Below are 22,336 nucleotides of genomic sequence, written 5' to 3' on the forward strand. Positions count from 1 at the left end.
ATCAAACTACTCACACAAACTTTCCAAATCACCTAATCTCTTGATGTGCTTAACAAATTCCAGTACAACTTGGGGATGCTTATAAAGATAGTTTGGAGATCCAAGAGCCAAGTTTCACAATGATGCCATGCATCCATCCATCTACGCCTTGATTTCAGTGCAAAATCTTGTTGCATACTTTTCAAAGTGTGTCTCAATGCCACAATGGTCCCGATTGGCTGTCGCATCGGCCAGCCGTGCAGCACACAACACTTCACACCAAATACAGTAGCAACGAAGGACTGAGCAAGAGTGTATAAAAGGCGCGGTTCGGCCACAGGTCTCTCTACTCTCACGCACCGTCTGATCACCTTCTTCCTTCCCGGCTATGGCGGCTGCGTTCCTCCTGCTGCTCGTCGTCCCCGCAACGCTGTCCGTCTCGACGGAGCCGAAGTCGCATTACCAGGAGGTGCCGTCCGCCGCCGTGGTAAATTTGTCTTTGATCTTGAGCAGTTGAGCACAGCAAATTAACCATACAGGCATGGAGTTGAGGTTGACAGACAACGTCACGGTCAGCAGACGAGCTTTGTGGCTGTGTCGAGCATCTTCTCTGCTCCATGGGATGTGTGAACAAGGTGAGCTGACGCAGGTCGCAGATGCGACCTGTACTGTGCTAGAGCAGATCTGAAGCAGAGCACCGCCCGGCGGCCGAAATCTGAAGCTGACGACGCTGAATTCCTGAACACGAACGAACACATCTGCCAGGCTACCGGCTCTTTCTGGTGCCACAATCAGATGTTGCATTAACAAATAAAGAATTCGGCAGAAGACAAGTGATGTGCCGGACACTGCACGAACAGAGTCTGCGGTCAAACCGCCGGAGGCGAAGCACGTACTGGCCGCATGGCCGGTGGCCCCGATCCGGAGCAGAGCGTGAGAAACCCTCACCTCAGGTCGCGCCGCCTGGTTAAGAATCATCGGCTGTAGTTACCTTGCATCTGCTTCCCGCGCGAGGTAATTATCTGGTTGTCCACACACTCTCCATGCGAATCGAAAAACTCGAAATTGATCTCCCCTCTTTACCTAAAAACGATGATGTCCGGTTCAAAAAAAATAACGATCATGTAAATTGTATTGTCAGTTCTTTCGTTCCCCATCCCTTTGTTTGCGGCTCACGCGCATTTACCCACCCCCACTCGTGCCGTCGGTTCGGGCGCCGCGCGCCCTCCGGCGGAGGAATCCAATGCAGGTGCGCGATGCTAGGCGGCTGCGGCTGCGGTGCGCCCCACCTTATTCCGGCGGTCCGGAGACGAAGGGGCGAGCTGGTACGTCAGGCCGTCGGCATCTTGCATCTCGCACCGTATAGTAAGTACCTGCAGTATTTGTCCCAAAAGTTGCAGTAAGATTGCATCTCATTTGCTCTTCATTTTGTCTTATCGATGGAGAATTTTGTGTGCTTAGCGCGTATAGAAAACCGAGTCACGTCAGGTCGAAATGAAGTAACCTATGATTTCAAGGGTAAACCGGAACCCAACAATCTGATGGTTTGTCAACGGCTCTGGCGTCCTGGGTAGCATGTGCTGATGCTGTTTGCTTTCACACAATCGGACGGGAATGGCACTTTAGAAGTCTACCCGAGATGCCTTTTCATGCTTGTTTTGACTGAACAGTTCCTCCACCCCAGCTTGCAGTTCCTCTATCTTGCTCGATCTCTCGCTGTGCAGCTGCGCTTTGATGTCCCGGACTTAATCCATCCATTCCACTTCCAGCAGTGTTTATCTTTCACTATTCCTCCTCTCCACCTAGCGGTTCGCCTGTTCCTGCTGCTTTTGCTCTCGCCCCGCCACACATAAGGGAAGGCGAAGCTCTGCCCCGGAGGTTCATGGCGGCCTCAGCCACTCTTGTTTTCGCCGGGAAGTCGGTGGCAACTCCGGCCATCTCCTTCTTGATCAACAAGGCCTTCACCTACCTGAACAAGTACCGGAACGCAGAAGGCGTGGCTGAGATGAAGGACAGAATATTGGGCCGACTGGATCAGATACAAGCTGTGTTTGATGTTTTCAACCCTGAACGCATCAAGGGTGAGAGCAGAGCACTTGACGCGTGGCTGTGGAAACTCAGGGATGCCGTCGAGAAGGCTGAGGATGCACTCGATGATGTCGAGTACTACGAGCTCGAGAAGAAGGCCAAAGATCGAAAGGTTAGTAACTGGGGCTCCACTTTTGATAAGATCAAGCATAATGCTATGAAGTATGTTACGGAGACTACCATTGTGGACAAGGCTACCAAAGGTTTGACTCACGGTGGCTCTCTCAAGAGGCTTCGCAAATCTTTAGAAGGGTTAGACAAGGCTGCTGCAGGTGTTGCTGATTTCGTCACACTGGCTGAATGCCTTAGAGGGTCTATTAGTCAGCTGGAAGAGGATTTTCTGAAGGATAGGGAAACAGGTTCCAACCTAACTGCTCCTGAAGTGTTTGGTCAGAACAAGGAGAAGGAGTTACTAATTGGATGGCTGACAAAGCCATCATGTGAAGATGCTGAAATTAAGGTGTGCAGTAATCATGTGTCTATTGTCTCAATAGTTGGTCACGGTGGGATGGGGAAAACTACCCTTGCCCAATTCGTATGCCAAGATGATGCTGTCAGAAAGCATTTTGAAATGGTGATCTGGGCATGTATATCCACAGGCTTTGATGCAATGTCTGCCACAAGTAAGATACTCGAATCTGCTACATGGGCAACACCTAATGCCAAAACTTTAGAAGCGTTGCAGAAAATTCTCGAAGAGAATCTGAAGTCTGTAAAATTCTTGCTTATCTTGGACGATGTATGGGATGACAAGAAAACTGATCAATGGGAAAAGTTGTTTGCTCCACTGAGGGCAGGAAAGAGTGGAAGCAGGATCTTGCTAACAACTCGTATGCAATCAGTGGCAGATTTGGCTGCGTATGCACTGGCAAGTAAAAATGAGTGTCTAGCATTGCAAGGTCTGGAGGAAGATGAAAATATTAAGCTTTTCCATTGCCATGCGTTTCCCAAAGAGAGTTTGCAACATTATGCAGCCTTGCAACCAATTTCTGGCCAAATTGCAAAGAATCTCCGAGGATGTCCTTTGGTGACAAAAGTTGCTGCTTCACATTTGCGAGATAACTTGAGTTTTCAGTACTGGAACAATTTCCTGCATCAAAGGTTGGAACATTTTGGTGGAACTGCTGAGGATATTATGAATGTTCTCAAGTTAAGCTACTGGCACCTTCCAATAGAGATGCAAACTTGCTTCCGATATTGCAGCATATTCCCACAAGATTTTGTATTTGACAAGGAGCAATTGGTGAAGATGTGGGTGAGCTCAGGATTGATATCACAGGTTGCATTTGGTTCAGAAAGTCTAATGAACACTGGGAAACAATACCTAGATCAACTAACCCAGCCCGAAAATCATTCTTTTTTTTTTGAAAGGAACGGCAAAGCTTTGCCGTAAATTTTATTAGAAGAGAAAAAAAGGAAAAAAGAACAAGTCTGTACAACAGGCAGTATCTCATCTACTGCCGTCCAAACACAACAAAACAAAAACTCCCAAGCAAACTAGACAACTAAATTCCCTGAAAACTGAAGAACGAAAGCGAGAAACAGTGCTACAATTCCGGTGCTTCTTTCACCAGCTTTATATCTAGTTTGACGAGGGTGATCGAACCAGCGAGATGCTCGACTACTGATTTGTTGGTCCTTGTGTAGCGAAGCTGAATTGCTGGGCGTCTTCTTTGATTAAGTACGCTACCTCTTCAGTTGATTTGGATTCATGATTAAAGACTCTCCTGTTTCTTTCCTTCCATATGTTCCACCAGAAATAGATGATGAGGCTATCAAAGGTCGGTCTCGATTGCTTATCCAATTTTGCTCTGCATTTCTTCCACCATCCACTTACCGAGGGGGTTGAATCACTTGCTGGTAGGCCTTGCAGGCTATACCAGGTTGTAAGCTTGGACCATACTGTCTTAGTGTATGGGTAATCTTTGCAAATGTGCGTTGGTGTTTCGGCTTCACAGATGACAACTTTGGAAATGAAAAATATATTATGCATGACTTGATGCATGATTTGGCAAAGTATGTTTCTTTGGGTGAATGTGCCCGAGCAGTTGATGTTGCCAGTCTTGAGAATGTGGCAAGCACAGTACGACATATATGTATTGAGCATATTAATAATTTGTCAGCTGAAAAGATCATAAAAATCACCCATTTGGAAAATCTGCGTACAATTATTATCAAAGGTATGAAACCGATTAACGAGGTTACTTTAAATATAGTGGAAGAACTGGTACAGAGCTCAAAATCCCTGCGTCTATTACAAACAAATTTGTGGCAAACATCCCATTTTGTAGGCAAACTTGCAATATTAAAGCACCTACGTTTTGTTGGACTGCAGTGGATTCCACCAGAGAGTATATGTGGGGTTATCAAACTATATCATTTGACAACACTTGAGTGCAGATATATGCGGATAGAACAAGAACAACTTAGAGATGTTGCGAACATTGAGGCTCAAGTAAATCTTATGAAACTAAGTATTTCAAACTTCAGTGGCATTATAGTTTCACTTTGGGCTGAAAAACTGGTGGTCCAAAACCTTGTGAAGCTTGAGCTCCAAGGATTGGGAAGTTGTGAACAACTGTTAGCCATTGAGAAGTTACTAACGCTCGAAGATTTAATGTTAGTAAATATTCCTAGACTGGAAAAAATTGGTCAGGGATTTGATGTATCGGGATATGAGTGTACTGAGTTGTTCTTGCCACCAAATCTTCATAACCTTGTCATAAGAAATTGTCCAAAACTTAAGGAATTGCCTCTTCTACCTCCTAGCTTGAAGTCACTGTATATAAAAGAGGTCGGGTTGACCAAGCTTCCAGGGGTGGGAAAGGTAAATAACAGGAGTTCAGAAACTGCATCATTCCGATGGCTGTCCATCGTTGTCCAATCTTGTCAAAGTTTAACTTCGCTGGAGGGGAGTCTTTTTGAGCAGAAACAACACATGGAAGCTGTGACTTATTTACGCATTACTGACTGTGTACAACTGGAGTCTGCACCATTACCATTTGAAGAAATGAAACAGCTTTCAAGACTCGACATTTCATGTTGTCCAAAGTTAAGGACACTAAGAGGTAGTGAAGATAAACTCCTTACATCATCACTTAGAAGACTAACAATCGGGCATTTTGGTGAGCTGGAAGGGTCGCTGCAAGGAATCCCTCTTCCAGACACGTTGAAGTCATGGGTAAATGTGAGTATTGTTGAATGCGAGAGCCTGTCTTCCCTGGGTGGGCTCGAATCCCTTCCATTGGTCCGCTCGTTAGAAATCACCGGATGCTGTAAACTCACAGAGGCAGGGCTGTCCCTGAATCTGGATGTATCTGGTGGCGGAGAAGAACATCTGGTGGTGCCCAGAAGCTCCCTACGCATCCAAAAACTTCGAATCGATCACCCATCCCTGCTACTTGTTGAGCCCCTCAACAGCCTGTGCCAAACCAACAAAGTTATTCTTGATGGGTCGGAGATGGAGAGTGTGCCTGAGGGATGGCTACTACAGAACCGGTCATCCCTCAAGTCTCTATCGTTATTACAGGCCAAGTCCTTGGAATCGCTCCCATCAAGCATGCAAGACCTCTCCTCTCTCGAGAAATTGTGCCTAACATCAACTGGCAAACTCCGATCACTTCCATATTTACCCTCCTCTCTGAAGAAAATATATCTTTCGAGATGCAACTTGGATCTGGAAAAGAATCTTAGAGAATTTGGAAGCCTTGAACAGACCAAGATTTGCCATGTCCTGCGAGTGGAAATAGGTATCTCCACCCTACCATTCTCATCCTTGCATGTTTTGTATGTTTGCGTCCTACGTCCCATCTGTGAGTTGTTTTTATTCATAACTTCCACCCTTTTAGTCTCATCCTTTCATCTTCTGTAGTTTGCATCTTCTGTCGAATTTGTGTTGTTCTTGTTCACATATTCATTTAGTGTTCTTCTTTGGGGTCTGTTTTTAGGTTCGCATGTCTGTCATTCCGAATTAATACTATCTTTTCCCTGCTCTCTCTCCGGTTTTCCAGCAACCAATTCTTGTTTCCTGCATCACCTATATTCTCAAGTGTCCTGTTACAGTCTCATCCTTGTTGAATGCATAGATTAACTAATCTTGCTCTGTTAAAGTTGCCATGTTCTGTATTTAACAATTCTAATTGTTTGGTAACGTGCCTGATAAAAAATTTTATCTTATTATTAGTTATGTTGTAGTATTCGTAAAGACAGACATTCTCTTTCAAATCTAAGACACCTTTGGCAGTTTTTACATCTTAAACCAGCCCTGGGTAAGGATCATATGGCATGTCGCATTCATGTTTTCTTCCAGCCTCGCCGGCCATTACCTATATGTTGTTTTTTTCCCCTTAAGTTGATATACTTCGTATTCTACTTACATTACTTGAAGAAATTATTTACGGCCTCCATTGGTGATTGACTACTAACCTATGTAGGAGATTCATACTTCATCATGGGCAAGCAGTGCAACAAGGAGACTTTTGAAAAACTACGGTAATCAACACTCTTTGAAGAGCAATAAGCAAATTTTCCCTCTTTTTACTCTGAATAATGCAAATAAACAGACAATGAAAATACAGCTTACTTGATATATTTTCTCTACTTCTTGCTACCACTACCAGTCTGCATAAGGTAGCACCGAGGGATCTATTTTATTAGAGTCCACAAACCGTAGTGTGCACAAAACAAGTGAACTATTGATTTTTCTATTCCCAAAGATTTACTTTCAATAAAAAAATACTAACCATCTGTTAAAAATCTATGAAAATTATGCTCACCTTTAGCTTCCTCATCGAAATACTTTATGAATAACAGCAGAAGAATGCTCATGATGATCATATGCTGTGTGGTCTTGTAATGTATATAGTACTCTCTGTTCCAAGTTATACTTTACTAAAGCTCTTAAGTCAAACTTGTCTAATTTTGACCAAGCTTATAGAAAAATATAATAACATATTAACATCTACAATACCAAATAAATGCACTACGAAGGCATATTTTATGGTGGATTCAATGAAACTAATTTGATCTTGTAAATGCTGATGCTTTTTTTATAAGATAGAGAAGTTTGACTTAGGACAAAGCTAAAGTGAACTATAATTTGGAACAGATGGATTATCACCAAAATATAATGTAAGGTGCTACCTACAATTCTTATTATTGCCCTTGTGAAGGATAATTTATATCCCGCACGTATGTCTTAATGTTAATGCGAGATAAATGATATTACCATCTTTCACATGGCAACATGCAAATGATGGTTAAATGATCATCATACCTTTTAGAAGCATTAGCCTAGTAATGTGCTCATTTTGAGCTGGTGGAAAGACATCTCTTTTTTGCTTCATTACAAACTTGAAGAGTTTGTCTGATGTCAATATATGATACACTCAGTTTCTTTCCCTTTTCTTTCATTCTTTAGATTATGTGATTTGTTTGAACTTTCTGTATATTGTCTATACTTCGGTAGTTCTTCGTAGTTATTAGCTAGTGCCTACTGCACTGATGATGTACGGTCATCTTTAGGGCTTAGTTTCATACTTCATGTAGTATTGTTGAGTATTACCGACTTCATATTTTATTAAAAAAATGATAATTGTTTTTTTTTGTATATTTGATTAGAAACAACTTGTTCTCTGTCAAGATAATATTCTTCTATTATCAGGTATAAGGACAATAACACACTTTCTTCATGGGCAAACCAACAAGAAGATAGTGGCAAGTGTGTTGAGTGAGCATCGAATATGGCTGTCTCCTTCCTTGTCGGCAAGGCCATCAACTACCTTGATCAGTAGGGGAGTGCTGGAGGCACGAAGGACCTCAGGACCAGGCTCCTGCCTGCCGAGCCCTTGATCCAGGAGGTGTTCGTGCCCATCAACCTGGTCACCTGGAGAACATACGAGGTACACAAGGCGCACTCCGGAGTCCACGAAGCTGTGGAGGCTCAGGGATGCCATTGGCGAAGTCGGGGATGCGGTCTGCGAGCTTGAGCACTCCAAGCTCGAGGAGAAGGTCAAGGATCGCAAGGTTAGTGAATGGGGCTCCTCCTTTGCTAAGATGAAGCATCAAGTTGTCAGATCAGTTAGGTATGTTAGCGTTTTGGAGGAGGCTGTGAAAAGATTTTACTCACAATGGCACACTCAACAGGCTGAAGAAAGCTCTGGAGGGTTTAGACAGGGCTGCTATGGATTTCACGGAGAAGCTGAAATTTGTTCATTAGCATGCCATTAGTCATGAGATGTGCGCCTATTGCAGAGGTTTCTCGCGAAGAAAATGAACTCTCCGAAATTTTTTATTGTGGTGACTGATGTCTAAGAGGACAAGAACATCAACCAATGGGAGGAATTGTTTGCCTCTCTGAGGACAGGGAAGAGTGGAAGCAGGATCTTACTGAGTATTGACAAGTGACAACTCGTTTGCAATCAGTGTCAGGCTTCCCCTTTTTCATAACTTTGACACTATGCAAAAAGAAGATTCCCCATCACATCAAACCTGTGGTACATGCATGAAATACTAAATGTAGACGAAATCAAAAACTAATTGCACAGTTTTATTGTACTTTGCGAGACGAATCTTTTAAGCCTAATTAGTCAACGTTTGGACAATAATTCACAAATACAAACGAAATGCTACAGTTGCGCATTTATGGTAAAATGCAAACTTTGCCACTCCCAATTTGGAAACTAAACAAGACCTCAAACTTGGCTGCCAAAGCTTTGGGTGGCCGGAAAGAATGCCTGGCTTTGCAAAGTCTGGAGGAAGATGAAAATTTCACAAGCTTTTCAATCACCATGCCTTTCTAAGTGCTAGTCATCAAGATTACCCAGCATCGCAACCAATTGGAGAAAAAATCGCTAAGACTTTCAGAAGCTGTCCCCTCATTACAAAGGCGGTTGGTGCACATCAGAACAACTAAACTACAATATGAATTTTATTGGATCTTCACTCTGCGTTGAATAAGCTTCTTCGTACTTTTTTATTATTATTGGTGGGTGGGAGTATTGAGCCTCACTAGGGACTTGTTTAGTTACCCCAAAATCCCAACTTTAGCACTATGCAAAAAGAAGATTCCCCATCACATCAAACTTACAATACATGCATGGAGTACTAAATGTAGACGAAATCAAAAACTAATTGTACAATTTTGTTGTACTTTGCAAGATGAATCTTTTGAGCCTAATTAGTCAATATTTGGACAATAATTCATAAATACAAACGAAACACTACAGTATGCTACAGTGCTGGTACAGTATGCTACAGTGCTGGTATAGTGATTTTGGTTGTCCAACCGAACAGGACCTAGAAACTTCGTACCCTACTCCGAGGAACCTAATGGCCTCCATAAATATGCAGCATACCTTTGAGTAGTTGGTCATAGTTCAAAGGCGAGGGTGCTGGAGGAGATCGATTCTAGAAGCAATGGAGGGGCCTCCGATGACAGCAAGTGTAACAACACCGGTGAGCCTTCTTTGCCGGCAACCATTTAGCATGTAGAGAGAACCTGAAATTTCTTTACATTCCTTTAGCAAATTAGCAATCTCGTGCATCCATAACTAAGCTGTTTGTTATCTAATTTTAATAATATCTTTGTTTAGAAATATTATTATCTGCTCTGCATGTCTAGAGGCATAAAAGATAAGTAAATAGCAAATTGAACATATCTTTGTTGTATTGGATAGAAGAACCATTAATCTATCCAAAAGCACTATTTCGATTCATTTCTATCAAACATTATGCATGAATCTAATCGAGTTGATCTCATATCAATACGAATTTCACAAAACCTTGAATGGATAAGTACGTACTCTTAGCTTTTACATGTTTTTCATCTCGGCATGAGTTCAAGCGACGCACCGAGGTTGCTGGAATCGACGTCGAAGCCTCGAAGGGCCTAACATCAAGCTTTAGGGCAGCCGCAGTGTAGCAAAAAGCCGATGCCCCATCAAGAAATAAAAAATTGATTGCTCAGCTGCATATGAGAGGGCAGCTGTACTATGTTTACTCACAACTGCACCATGAGTGGGCCCAGTGGGTCCCATGTTGATGCTTGCACGCTGCGGTCTTCAGAGCTCGATGCTCACTTCTCTGATGCAGGGCTCAAAAATTTCAAGCATCGGCCTCCGATCCACACTGCACTGCGGGTGCTTAGCCTAGTGGCCATCAGGCCATGTAGGCACTGACGTGGCAGACATATTGTCGTTGGAGTCACGCCGACATGATGGTTCATTTTCAAAACTGCTTTTCTAGGAGGCCTATTATAAAAATTATATGCCAAGAGGAACGATTAGAAAAAAGTATGAAATTTGTTCAACCCAGTATAATTATATACTCCCTAATTAGTTCTTATTTATAAGGTGTGATATAACATGGCATGGTCTCCTAAATTAGACTTTGACCATTCACTCATCTTATATTATATTATTTATGGTTATAAACTTATAATTATTGGAGACATTTGATTACAAATCCAACTATATGAAGTTTACAATAAAAAATTAAAAAAATGTTGACTAAATTATTGGTCAAATGCTGTAAAGTTTGAATCTTGATATGCGTGTGCATCTTATAAACAGAAACGGAGGAAGTAATTACTAGTAAGACCCTACGGGCTAATTGTTCAGCGCCATACACATAAATAATGAGATAGAGAGATGTGCAATCACTTTTACTAAGAATGCGTGTATGTTGGCACACTGTACCTCGACATGAACGTCTTTAAGAGACTCACTTTTACGAGAACTAATTTTTATAGTACATGTTATATTGGATGTTTGGATATCAATTAGAACGACTAAACATGAGTTAATTATAAAACTAATTGCATAAGTCGTGGCTAATTTGCGAGACGAATCTATTAAGCCTAATTAATTCATGATTAGCATATATTTACTGTAGCATCACATGGGCCAATCATGGATTAATTAGGCTTAATAGATTCATCTCGCGAATTAGCCTTCATTTATGCAATTGGTTTTGTAATTAACATATATTTAATACTTCTAATTACTATCAAACATTAGATGTGACAGGGACTAATTTTTAATCCTGCATCCAAACGAGGCCTTATGGATTGACGAAATTATCATAAACTCATTTCAATAGTGATCGATGAAACACCTGCCATGCCGAAAGAATAATTAGTCAAAAATAAGAATATCCATGCTGAGGGAGAGACTTGAGCTCTAGGAGAAACATAACAAATTCAACATTGCTCAGTTAAAAAAATGTGTTTACTGTGGCTAGGAGATTACCTGAGGGGGTACTCTTTTTGTTATTTTCCTCCTTTTTTCTGGCTTTTGACATAGCGGTATTATTTCTACCCTTCTCTATTAATATATGAACGGCAAGCTCTTGCCAGTTCACTTTCAAAAAAATATGTTTACTTAATCCTTAACTACCATTTAATTACTTTCCTTAACTGCTATCATTGGATGCAGGGGCGGATTCAGAACGGGGCTGCGCTGTTGAATCACACCCAAAACAGTCTAATCTTGTCTCCTAAGCCTCATTTTGTTAGGTTAAACACCACATATGTTAAAGGGACTCCATGGTCTCGCTCCGGGCTGCAGCTCGGGCCCTAGATCCGCCCCTGATTGGATGAATTGGACAACAACAAAATAAGCTCACCTCGCCCTGGTGCGACCCGACTCCCATTAAGGGCCAGCCTTAGAGCTAGTTTTGTTAGCTTGAAAAAAATTGGGCTGGCCCGAGCCTTGCCCGAAACATTAAAATTAATTACTTCTACATTAAAAAAATCGTGTGAGCCCAACTTGGACCCTTATTTGCAGGTACCATAGAGTTATTTGCCGAATTTTGGCCTTGGTTTTAAGCCCAAAAAAATCGGACTTTCTGTCAGGGCTTTGCAAAATGCTTAGGTCTAGGACGGACAAACATATTTGAGGATTTTCTAGCTCATAGGCTTGGGTCACAAGTGTGCCGAGTCTGTATTCTTTGTAATCTTGTAACAACTCGTGTTCAAAATCTCATGACACTTTCTTCCTTGTTTCGTGTAAAAGGTTTAACCCAGAGACACTATGTTTGGAACACAAAGACTTATAAGCTGCCTACTTAGATTATCAAGATGGGGACTATATATGCCATCACATAGTGTTGAGAGTTCTGGGTCTCACTCAAACTTTAGAAAAAACACAGTAGCAATGGCAGGACTATATTGTGTTTAAGGATATAACTCCATGCTAAATTTGTGAGCCTTAATTATGTTCCTGAACAGAAAAATGTGTTTACCAAAACAATATATAGCTAGGATTGGTTGTTTATTTCATATCATATTATTTCTTGGGAAAATTACATAAATTATAGTCATGGAGTATAAAGTATAGTTGCATAACTGTAGGTGCAAAAAAAATGGCTGGAAAATCGAGTCAGCGCACTAAAGGAGAAGGTAAGGTTGTTGTTTGAGGATTCCAAAGATATAATCGAGCAAATGAACCTAGTCGACACTATCCAACATCTTGGAATCGGGCATCATTTTGAGAAAGAAATTGCCAACACACTATGCAACATCCAACATATGGAATTCAATACCTCTAGCCTACATGAGGTTTCTCTCCGATTTCGCCTGCTTAGAGAGCTGGTCTTTGGGTATCTCCAGGTATGTATATAATGAATACACAATTTCCTAATATATCGCACAATTTTAATTGTTGGAGTATCCAAACCCAACAACGTAAAAGGTAATTTGTAATCACATTTTTGATTGGTTGACTTCAAGTAACCCAAAGATGCTACTTTGACTATAGAAAGGATATCATTGCAGCATAATAAACATATTTTTCCAAATCATTATACATGCGACTCAAAACGTCGAGTGAGTCACTTGATTCATATGTATCTTTTTGCAGATGAATTCAACAGGTTTAAGGATACAAATGGAAGCTTTAATATGGAAATGACTAATGATCCAAGGGGACTTCTTAGTCTATACAATGCAGCATATATGTTTATTCACGACGAAGCTCTCGAAGAGGCAATCTCTTTTGCAAGGCTGCATCTTGAATCAATGAGATATAATCTGAAGTATCCACTATCTGAGCAAGTTAACCGTGCCCTTCACATCCCGCTTCCAAGGACCGTAAGGAGGGTAGAGACACTGCATTATATGTCAGAGTATAAACATGAACGAGAATACAACCCCAACATTCTGGAGCTTGCGAAGATTGACTTTAACAATCTGCAACAACTTCACATAAAAGAAATCGAGGCTATATCTAAGTATGCCACTTCAACCTATGCTTCTAATAAAACAAAGTTACAATTTTGGAAAATGGCTAAACATGATCAACCGTAAAATCATGATTTCCCTTGTTTTTTAGGCCAAGAGCAACTCCTCTTTATTTAGTGATTAGGACTACTACAATCCTCCTCCAAAGCATACATGAAGAAGGAACAAAAGGGGGCTTCACTAGCCCTATAGTTTTCAGTCCTAAGTGCTAACTGTTGCGGCCTCCTTAGTGCAAAGATGAGATGCCATGTTAGTCGAACGCTTTACATGAACTAAACAGAAATAGTATAAATATAAAGTTAGCCTTTTGATATCTGCTAGAATCAACATGATTTCTAACAAAATTGCAAATCATGTTTTTGCTGATCTGGGCTTCTGGAGTACCTAATCATGTTTTTGCTTCACAAAACTACAAAATAATGACATATAGTTATTATTAGACACATGCCCACTAGAATAACATTTAACCTTAGGAGAGCAGTGCATTTGAAGGATTAATTTAACATTCATTCGAAGTTGTAAGGTTATTGCAGTTTTATAGCCACAGCCATAGTAACATGAGCACACAAAGTGACAGTTAGATAATGTTCTACCTTATTCTTTTGTATAACTTATAATTAGATTGAGGTAATTACATTCCCAGCACTTTCCATCTCCTGCTTGACGAAGATTAGGTGTAACATGTGTGACGACAATAAATGATTAAGCACCCTTTATTTATTAGTGTATTCCAGCGAAACCATAGTTTTAGAGTGTTCTGTGGGAACACATGCAAACCTTGTACATTAATTGTTGTTTACAAGGCACCAGCTAGTGCTATCATTTTTGTATATATAGAACCATAACAGAAGAAAAACATTGATTTTCAGATGGTGGAAAAATCTTTATGCGGAAGTAGCACTAAGCTTCGCTCGAAACCGTATAGTTCAATTGTATCTGTGGACATATGCAGTGTACTATGAGCACGAATACAGTTGTGCAAGGATAATCCTTACCAAGTTGTTCGCCGTGATAACTATGATGGATGACATTTATGATACCCGTGCTACTTTGGAAGAGTCTCAAAAGTTGAATGAAGCTATAAAAAGGTGAGATTATTCAGGTTAAATATTACATTCATTAATTAATTTTTATATCTGAAAAACAAATATCTTCTACTCAGATTGCCATGTTAAGAATCTGGTGCGTGAAATAATTTAGTTATTGAATTGGATGAGTATAAACCATTGAGAACCTGCATGGGTTCGTATGTGGTGCCATAAAATGTCACGGTTCCCCAGTGTAGAGCTGTTTAGCTAAAATATTCAATACACATGAAAGCTATTCAAAATGCACATGAAAGGTATACCCTTGCATTATTGCTGCCGTGACCTGATTCTGTTATAACAAATTTATATGTGGAAAATCATACTTTCGCAAAAAAAAAAAGGATGTGATATATCCTACAAATCAACTTCATTAGTATTTTTAAAAAGCATTTCATCTGTGAAATTTCTAGGGGTAGTTGGGTAGAATTGTAAACCTTTGTTAAACAATTAATTCATAAAAACTATTTTTTTTCATTTGATTATGCCGGTAACGAACTATGAGTACACACATGTCGTTGTTAAGTACTATATATCTATAATACTGAAACTATATTTAATGTCAAAATGTATTTACAATGTCATGAGTTGGCATTTATATCGTGGATTACATGTTCATAAAGTACAAAGTTTAGGTGGCATTTCCTCTTCATCAGAACGCAAGCTAAGTTGACTTGTCACTGTGTTTGGGCCATCACCCTAACCTGACCAATTTTGGCAACAATATGCTATGGATCATAATGTAAGAATCCAAAGGAAAACATAGTTTACATATTGATTATACTTTCTCTGGTTTACCTCTAAACATTCCTTCCCTAGAACTCAACGACATGACAACACAGTGAAATATGCATCTATAGTCCTTAATTTTAACCACAAGGAAAATAAAAATATAGAAGTCAAAATGGGACCACGATGAATCAGCCAACTGATAAAACAGGACTGTTGTGAGATGGGTTATCATTCGACAACCAATAAGATGTGTCAGTTAGTGTGGCTGTTACCAGAATTTTATCTTTATAACACACTAATTAACTAGAATAGAGATGATCCAAACATATGGTAGATTACTTATCACCATAATCCGCAACAGCCAGTTATTTCTTACTGATGTAGCTGAACCATGGGGCTTCTAGTCCAAACTCTAAAATACAGGGGTAGATAGACTTACTGGTAATTATTTGGCCATCCCCTATGCCAGCTATGCCAATTATTAGGACGCTTGAGATGCAGCTTATACAGTATTTTCCTTTTTTCGGGAAGATATTAGGAATCATATAGAGCAACAAGTTAAACATGTTCTACATCTGAAAAAATATACATGGGTGTTTTTTTAGTACAATCTAGACTCTAAGGACAAGTGATGAGAGGGAAGCAGTTTCTATTCAGTGGTATCGTCGTCGAAAATAATAATAATGATGTATCTGCAGATGGGATGAGAGTGCTGTTTCTATTCTACCAGAGTATCTCAAGAAGTTCTACCTCAGGATATTAAGAACCTTCAAAGAGATTCAGGATATGCTGGCACCAAATGAGCAGTACAAGGTTTCCTACGCCCAGAAATCGGTACACATGACTATTCTACACGTGAATTGCATTTTATAAATTATGGGACAACCGCTTATATATCAATGACCTCATTTTTAGGGGGGTAAATGAGGCAAAACCCTGCAACCCTCTGTTAATTTTGGGGGAACCTAACTGAAACCACAACCAATTCCTGCTGTGCAGTTTCAGACACTATCCAATTACTACCTTCAAGGAGCGGAGTGGTTCCATTGCAAGAAAACGCCGACATTCAAAGAGAGAGTAGAAGCATCTTTGATGGATTCAGGTGGTTCATTCTCATGTGTTGCACTACTAGTTGGCATGGGTGACATAGCATCGAAGGAGGCTCTTGACTGGGCGCTTGGCTGTACCGGTGCCGTGAGAGCATGTGGATTGATAACGCGTTACATGAATGACATCACTGCACTAAAGGTATTAGTTTAATCTTAAATTTTCCTATAGTTCATTTTTATCCAAGGAGGATATACTCTATATAAGAACATAACACTCATAATGAAGTCATAAGCATATATGTTATCCACAGCATGGTAACAGGGAACAGGATGCTGCAAACTCTGTCGAGTGCTACATTGCTGAGTATAATGTTGCGAGTGAGGTAGCCATTGCGAATATATACCGGATGGTGGAAGATGCATGGAAAACTGCAAACAAAGACCTGCTAGAACTTGGTTCGTTGCGTCCGGCGGTAAGACGAGTTATCGACGCAACAGCCAGCTTGACGCTGATGTATGGTGACAAGAAAGATACCTTCACATTTGGCGACGACCTTGAAAGCCTTATTACACGGCTGTTTTTCAGTCCTATCACAATTTAGAGCCTCGATCATTAAATGTTTGCAAGTGTTATTGTGAGATAGATTTTCAAAAATCCAACTCTTTGTTGACGAATATGTAAGAAGGAATTGTGTTGTAATGTATGCTCATCTGCAATATTATAACCTTAACTTCTTTGCCCTCTACGATGATTATGCATTTATGCTTGTGGTCTGGACTCTGGATCGTCTTGTCGTTTAATCCTCCCATTTCTGTATGTTCAGATTTGTTCCTAATTACGTAGCAATCTGGGACAGAGCAGAACTTTCAGACTTCCGACACGCAGTTGTGCATTGGACCTATCATTCAATTCGCTTTTTGCCGGATCACTGCTTTCAGACGAGCTTTGTGGTTGTGCTGAGCATCTCTGTTCCATGGGATGTTTGTGAACAAGGTGAGCTGATGCAGGTCGTAGATGCGACCTGTACTTGAGCAGCTCTGAAGCGGAGCGCCGCCCGGCGGCCGCGCGGCCAAAATCTGAACCTGACGATGACGAATTCCTGAACCCGAACGAACACACTGAAACACCGTCCACCCCGGACGGTATCTGAAACACCGTCCACCCCCCGGGGCCGCAAAAGAACGCACAGCCTCCGCCTCACGCTGCAGCTCGCCGGAGCGCCGCCGATTTCCGGCCGTCTCTCCCTTCCCTCCTCCTCCTCCTCCTCCCAGCATGCACCACGATCGGCTCCCAGTAGCTCCATTATTGATCGGCTGCAAGTTTGCAACATGCATCTGCAGCCGCGTGCCCGTGCCAGCCGGCGGCGGCTTGAAGCTAGCTAGTACCACCATCTCGTACGACACGAGGCTCTGCTTGCAAGAAGGTCAACCAATGGGAGGAATTGTTTGCTTCTACGAGGACAGGGAAGATTGGAAGCAGGAGCTTACTCACAACTCGTATGCAATCAGTTCCAGTGACAAACTTGGCTGCCAAAGCTTTGGGTGGCTGGAAGGAATGATTGGTTTGGCAAGGTCTGGAAAATGAAGATTTGAAGCTTTTCAATCACCGAAGCACCGGCACTGCGCGGCGTCGAGCTGGCTCCGCAGCACGCTGATCGTCTCGGCTTCCCGGCGGATCGGAGCTTGTCAGCTAGGTGAAAGATTTCAGAGATCGCTCGTGCAGAGCTCCCGGCGGGGGCGACGAACCAGGCCCGGCCGAGACTGAGCGGCGGCGATATCTCTACAAACTAACACGTTTCGGGCCGCTGCCACCGCCTTCAATCTTCGGCAAGCGAGCAGGCGATCTGCTTCCCCTGCGCTCAATCGAGCCCAAGACCTTGCTGGTTGGGATCGGCTGTCGGCGATGCCCAGTGGCGGGGCGCTCGCGACGGCCCAGACCGTCCTCGCTCGCCGCAGACGAACGCGTTCGTCGGCGCGCAGGCTGCCGGCGACCTCGAGCAGCGGTCGTAGGGGCGCCAGCGCCACGCCGCCACCCAACCTCCCGGCCAGATCGGAGACGACCAAGTCAGACTGCGACTAAGCCGCATCCGGGCCGCACATGTCTGATCGAACGGCGCCCCAGGACTCGAGGGGTGGACGGTAAATGAAATACCGTCCACCCCCGATCTGGGTACAAGCGCTTCCTCCGCTTGGTGCCCCAGCTCGCCGGAGTGCCGCCGCGTTCCAGCCGCTACCCGCCTCCGTATCCTTGCCCCCATCGCCCTCTGTTAGCGTCGGGGATCGCGAGGACTCATCTCCTTGCCCGCAGCTACGACCGGAGGCGCACGCCGCTCTCCATGCCCGGGCCACGCCGCCGCGCTTGTGCTCGCGCCGGCTGGGCATGGCAAACATGGCACGCGCTCACCTCGCATTGCTGCGCCTCGGGTACGAAGGTGACTGGTGACCATTGTTGGCTGCTGGCAATCGTCTGCAGCTGCAGGATGCTGATGGAAATGGCTCGTGCCACCAGTTTCTGACAGAAGAAAACTTCCTGCTTTTGTTCCCCAAGCGCACGGCCTCTGGCGGCAAAGCTTGGCGAGGAAGACGCCTGCTGAGCTGCGCTGAATCTGGGCCGCACAATGCCGTCGCATGGAACGCGCGCTCTGGCCGTCCTTTTGCGACCCTCCCCGGCATTGCGGCCGCGCCCACCATGGCCTCCTCCGCCCATGCCGTGGCTGGCCGCAGTGCCGCCGCGTTCCGGCCGGCCGTACCCTGCGCCCGTCTCCGACCAAGCTTCTTCCTTTGGTTCGTGCTCATGCAGCTGCTGGCGAGCGACCAATCTCTGTCGAGTGGGTTCCGAATCTCCAACCAATTCCTCGGCATTTCGCAGCCATGCTGGCTCGGAGTCGGAGACCCTCAACTTGGGGAAGCTCAACATCCAGGGGCGGAGAGAGAAGGTGCTGGCGCGGATCTCCGGCAAATCCATTCCGCCGCTGGCCACGAAAGCCATCGCCAATTTGTCATGATAGATCCAACTAGGAGCAGCCACGCAAACGAGGAATGAATTTGGAAAAATGTCGTCCGAGTTGGGGGGTTATGTAAATATTTGGATCACGACTATTAATCGGCGATCCAAATAAGGAGTTTTATTGTAAATATTTGGATCGTGATTATATTAATCACGATCCAGTTCAGGGATCTTTATGTAAAATAGTGATGGGTAATTTGCAAAACCTTCCGCCTTCTGCGACCGGCAGCTGACGGCCGGCGTTGATGCCTAACCAGACCTCCCGCTTCCCCTTGCTCCCGATGGAGAACACCTTTATCTCAAGGTCTTCACAGCTTCCCTAGTTTCGGTGGAGGGCACCAGCGATGGGAGGCAACGGCACCTAGACGATGCTGCTAAGGCCGCCACCACGTAGCGCCGAAGACGAGCATCGCAACCGATGTACTCATCATTCTGAAACTTGGACATCTCACGGTCACTGCAAAGTCTTGACCTAATCATGAGCCATCCGACCCAACCCATCTGAAAAAACCCGACCCGACCTGGTCAATATGTTGGGTTAACGTGGGCCGATATTTATGACCCGATCTAAACCACGGGTCGATATTTATGACCCGATCTAAACCATGGGTCGGTCACAGGCTAATTTTTTTTACCCAAAACTCGAAAAAAAACAACCTAACTCGAAAATTGCATATAAAAATCTGAACCCGACCCGATCATGTGACGGGTCAGGCGTGGGCCGAAAAATCCGACCGGATGGTTGGCACAGGTCGGGTGTGAGCCAACTTTTTTGACCTGAAACCTGAAAGAACCCGACCTTACCTGACAAATAATCAGGCTTGCTGCAAACTGAGATCTTCTCAGGAGAAGCTCGATGGGGTTATCCCGCAGTATTGCTGTGTTGCTGAAGCTTCATCGTTCTAGTTTGTTTCTAGGTACTGCCGGCTCTACATCCCCAGCTTTGTTTCAGTTAGGTTCAGCAGTGGTGTAATTGGACCATTACTTACCTAATTTGTGATCAGAAGCCGGTGACGGTGGTGAGTCTTTTGATGGCCCCTTATAGGCCCGAAACACTTAAAATACGCCATTGTTACCACTTACCACCTCCCATCACTTTCTTCCTTTATCCATAACTAGCTGACTAATTCTTAGGTTCAGTATTAACAGGGCACTAAGAAATTGATGTGTTTGGGTGTCGACACTTTCGAGATTCCATTGTTCATCTGCAAGAAAGCAGAAATAGAAGGTGCAGGACATGAAAGTCACAGTCAGCCAAGGGCATTGGCATCCAGGAAGCTTGCTGGTATCAAGTTTGCATTCTCTTTAATGGCACTTTTCCCAATTCTTTTCTTGCTGCTTACTAGAGCTAAATATCACTACAGGTCGAAGAACAATACGAAGGGCATGCTAACCGATGTAGCTTAGAGAGGCAAAGATTTTTATTTCAATCCAAATCCAAGATAGTTCTACTGAAACTGCGATTGATCTCTGAGTTGCTGATACTGATTATAGTTTACAGAATTGGAAGAATTTGCATGACTTAGGACTTAAATTATGTTTCAAGTATTCCAATCTCATTTTGTGAAGTTAAAGTTTCCAATCTGTCATATCACACCAATAGTATATATTGTTTTCTATGTTCCAATTTCAGATAAGAAGGTTACAGTTTATAGCCTGTTGTCAGACATACCAATAATATCTGTCATTGCCCATGTTAATTGTTTGCACGAGGAACAACTGAATTTACTATTGATTTTTTTGTACCTTTGATTCCAGTTATAGTGTTGAACATGACAGAGGAGGTAAGAAAGTGCTAGGATAAATTCCTCTGTTTCTCTGTTCACATGCTGCTCAAAAGATTGAAGCTGAAGTGCAATAGCAAGGACTTCATGATATGCACAGAATTATTCTTATCATTCTTCTCTGTGAGACTGACTATTTTAAACAAATAGAATCAGAACTCGAGTACTGTCACACTCTCTAAAGTATTAGAGAATTTGAAATTGTATGACGCTCGCCATCGACTACAATTCAGTGATCGAATGAAACAGCCATGAACTGGAACAGGGATTCACATTAGTGGATTATCTAATGCCAAATTGATACTAAAACATTTAGGTCCAAATATCTTGCATACATGTCAATCTCCATGACTGCATCTTCATGAATAAATTGTATGATCTGATAATCCTTCTTCTGAAGCCGGCACAGGAAAAGTTAACAAAATAACATCTCACTTGAACTCTAGAGGCTCACAAAAAGCATGCAGAATGCATGAAGCGGTCCTAGTGTTTAGTTCCGTGCACCATCACTCCATTGCCTGATTGTGCTATCTAATTTCCTAAAGAAATTACCAAATCATAGACTTGTTAATTGATTGGGTGGCTTTGCAAGTTTTCTATTGCTGTAGCATTGCCGAGTCACTACTCACTAGTTGATGAAGTCACTCTAACAGTGATGGTTTAAAAATTCCACAGTTTTGATTATTTCTTCAGGTAGGAGGATGGCTATAGCAAGACATTATCTTTTTCTTACCTGTTCTTGTTGTGTTGCATTTTGTTTGGGTTTGATGAGGTCATATTATCAGTTCTTTAAAATTTCTTTGTCTGCAGCTGGTAGTAGTAGGCCTTGTCACCAGTGCACTGAACTCTTCAAATCTATTTAGGGATTGACCTAGCTCTTATTGGTGAACTACTAGTATACGTGCATGCATAGTAATCTGGTTTATGTTTTTCTTGTTCGCTTGTCACTTCTTTGATCCAGTATTTCATGATTTTAAATAATACAGTGTGCTTACACTTGTGGAATGAACCTTTCTGAAACATTCTTTCAACCCAGATTATTGTATTGTATATCGTTTGGAAAAAAGCATTAAGGACAACGGCTATTTGTATTGACTTATCTGGAGCCATTTGTAGGTGTACATAGATGTGTTGCTTACACTGGACTTGTTCTGCTCCAGGGTGGTTGGTCATTGTTTTATTTTGATTTTTGTTTATTCCTTGAACTGTTTCTTAATGGCATACTTGGATTAATCGCTCAATAAGACTTGGTGTCGCTGACAGCTACTTCTTTTGGCTGGAATCAATTTTGCCATATCTGAAGAGCTGAAGCATGCTGCAACAGCCATGCACATTGGCCTGGTCCAAAATTTATTAGGCATGCACGAGCACGA

At 42.6% G+C, this 22,336-nt stretch overlaps 1 protein-coding gene and 1 non-coding gene across 3 annotated transcripts; both read left to right on the forward strand.

Moving 5' to 3' along the window:
- The first annotated feature begins 1,076 nt into the window (after positions 1–1,076).
- On the forward strand, positions 1,077–8,492 carry LOC101771826. Of its 2 annotated transcripts, XR_002678676.1 has the most exons (4): positions 1,077–1,344; positions 6,501–6,558; positions 7,730–8,091; positions 8,212–8,492. It is a non-coding gene; the product is annotated as an uncharacterized LOC101771826 (transcript). The 2 variants fall into 2 exon arrangements; XR_002678675.1 differs by having other exon boundaries at positions 7,730–8,492.
- A 906-nt stretch (positions 8,493–9,398) lies between these two features.
- Positions 9,399–16,918, forward strand: LOC101772235 (alpha-humulene synthase). Its single transcript, XM_022828110.1, is given in 8 exon segments — positions 9,399–9,522; positions 12,419–12,653; positions 12,656–12,676; positions 12,927–13,296; positions 14,176–14,394; positions 15,822–15,957; positions 16,123–16,371; positions 16,484–16,918. Coding segments are annotated over 8 exon segments (1,560 nt in total). The 5' UTR covers positions 9,399–9,483; the 3' UTR covers positions 16,775–16,918.
- The last annotated feature ends 5,418 nt before the right edge of the window (positions 16,919–22,336 follow it).

The sequence above is a fragment of the Setaria italica genome, chromosome VII (genome assembly GCF_000263155.2).
Source record: "Setaria italica strain Yugu1 chromosome VII, Setaria_italica_v2.0, whole genome shotgun sequence".
In the NCBI taxonomy this organism is placed as follows: domain Eukaryota; kingdom Viridiplantae; phylum Streptophyta; class Magnoliopsida; order Poales; family Poaceae; genus Setaria; species Setaria italica.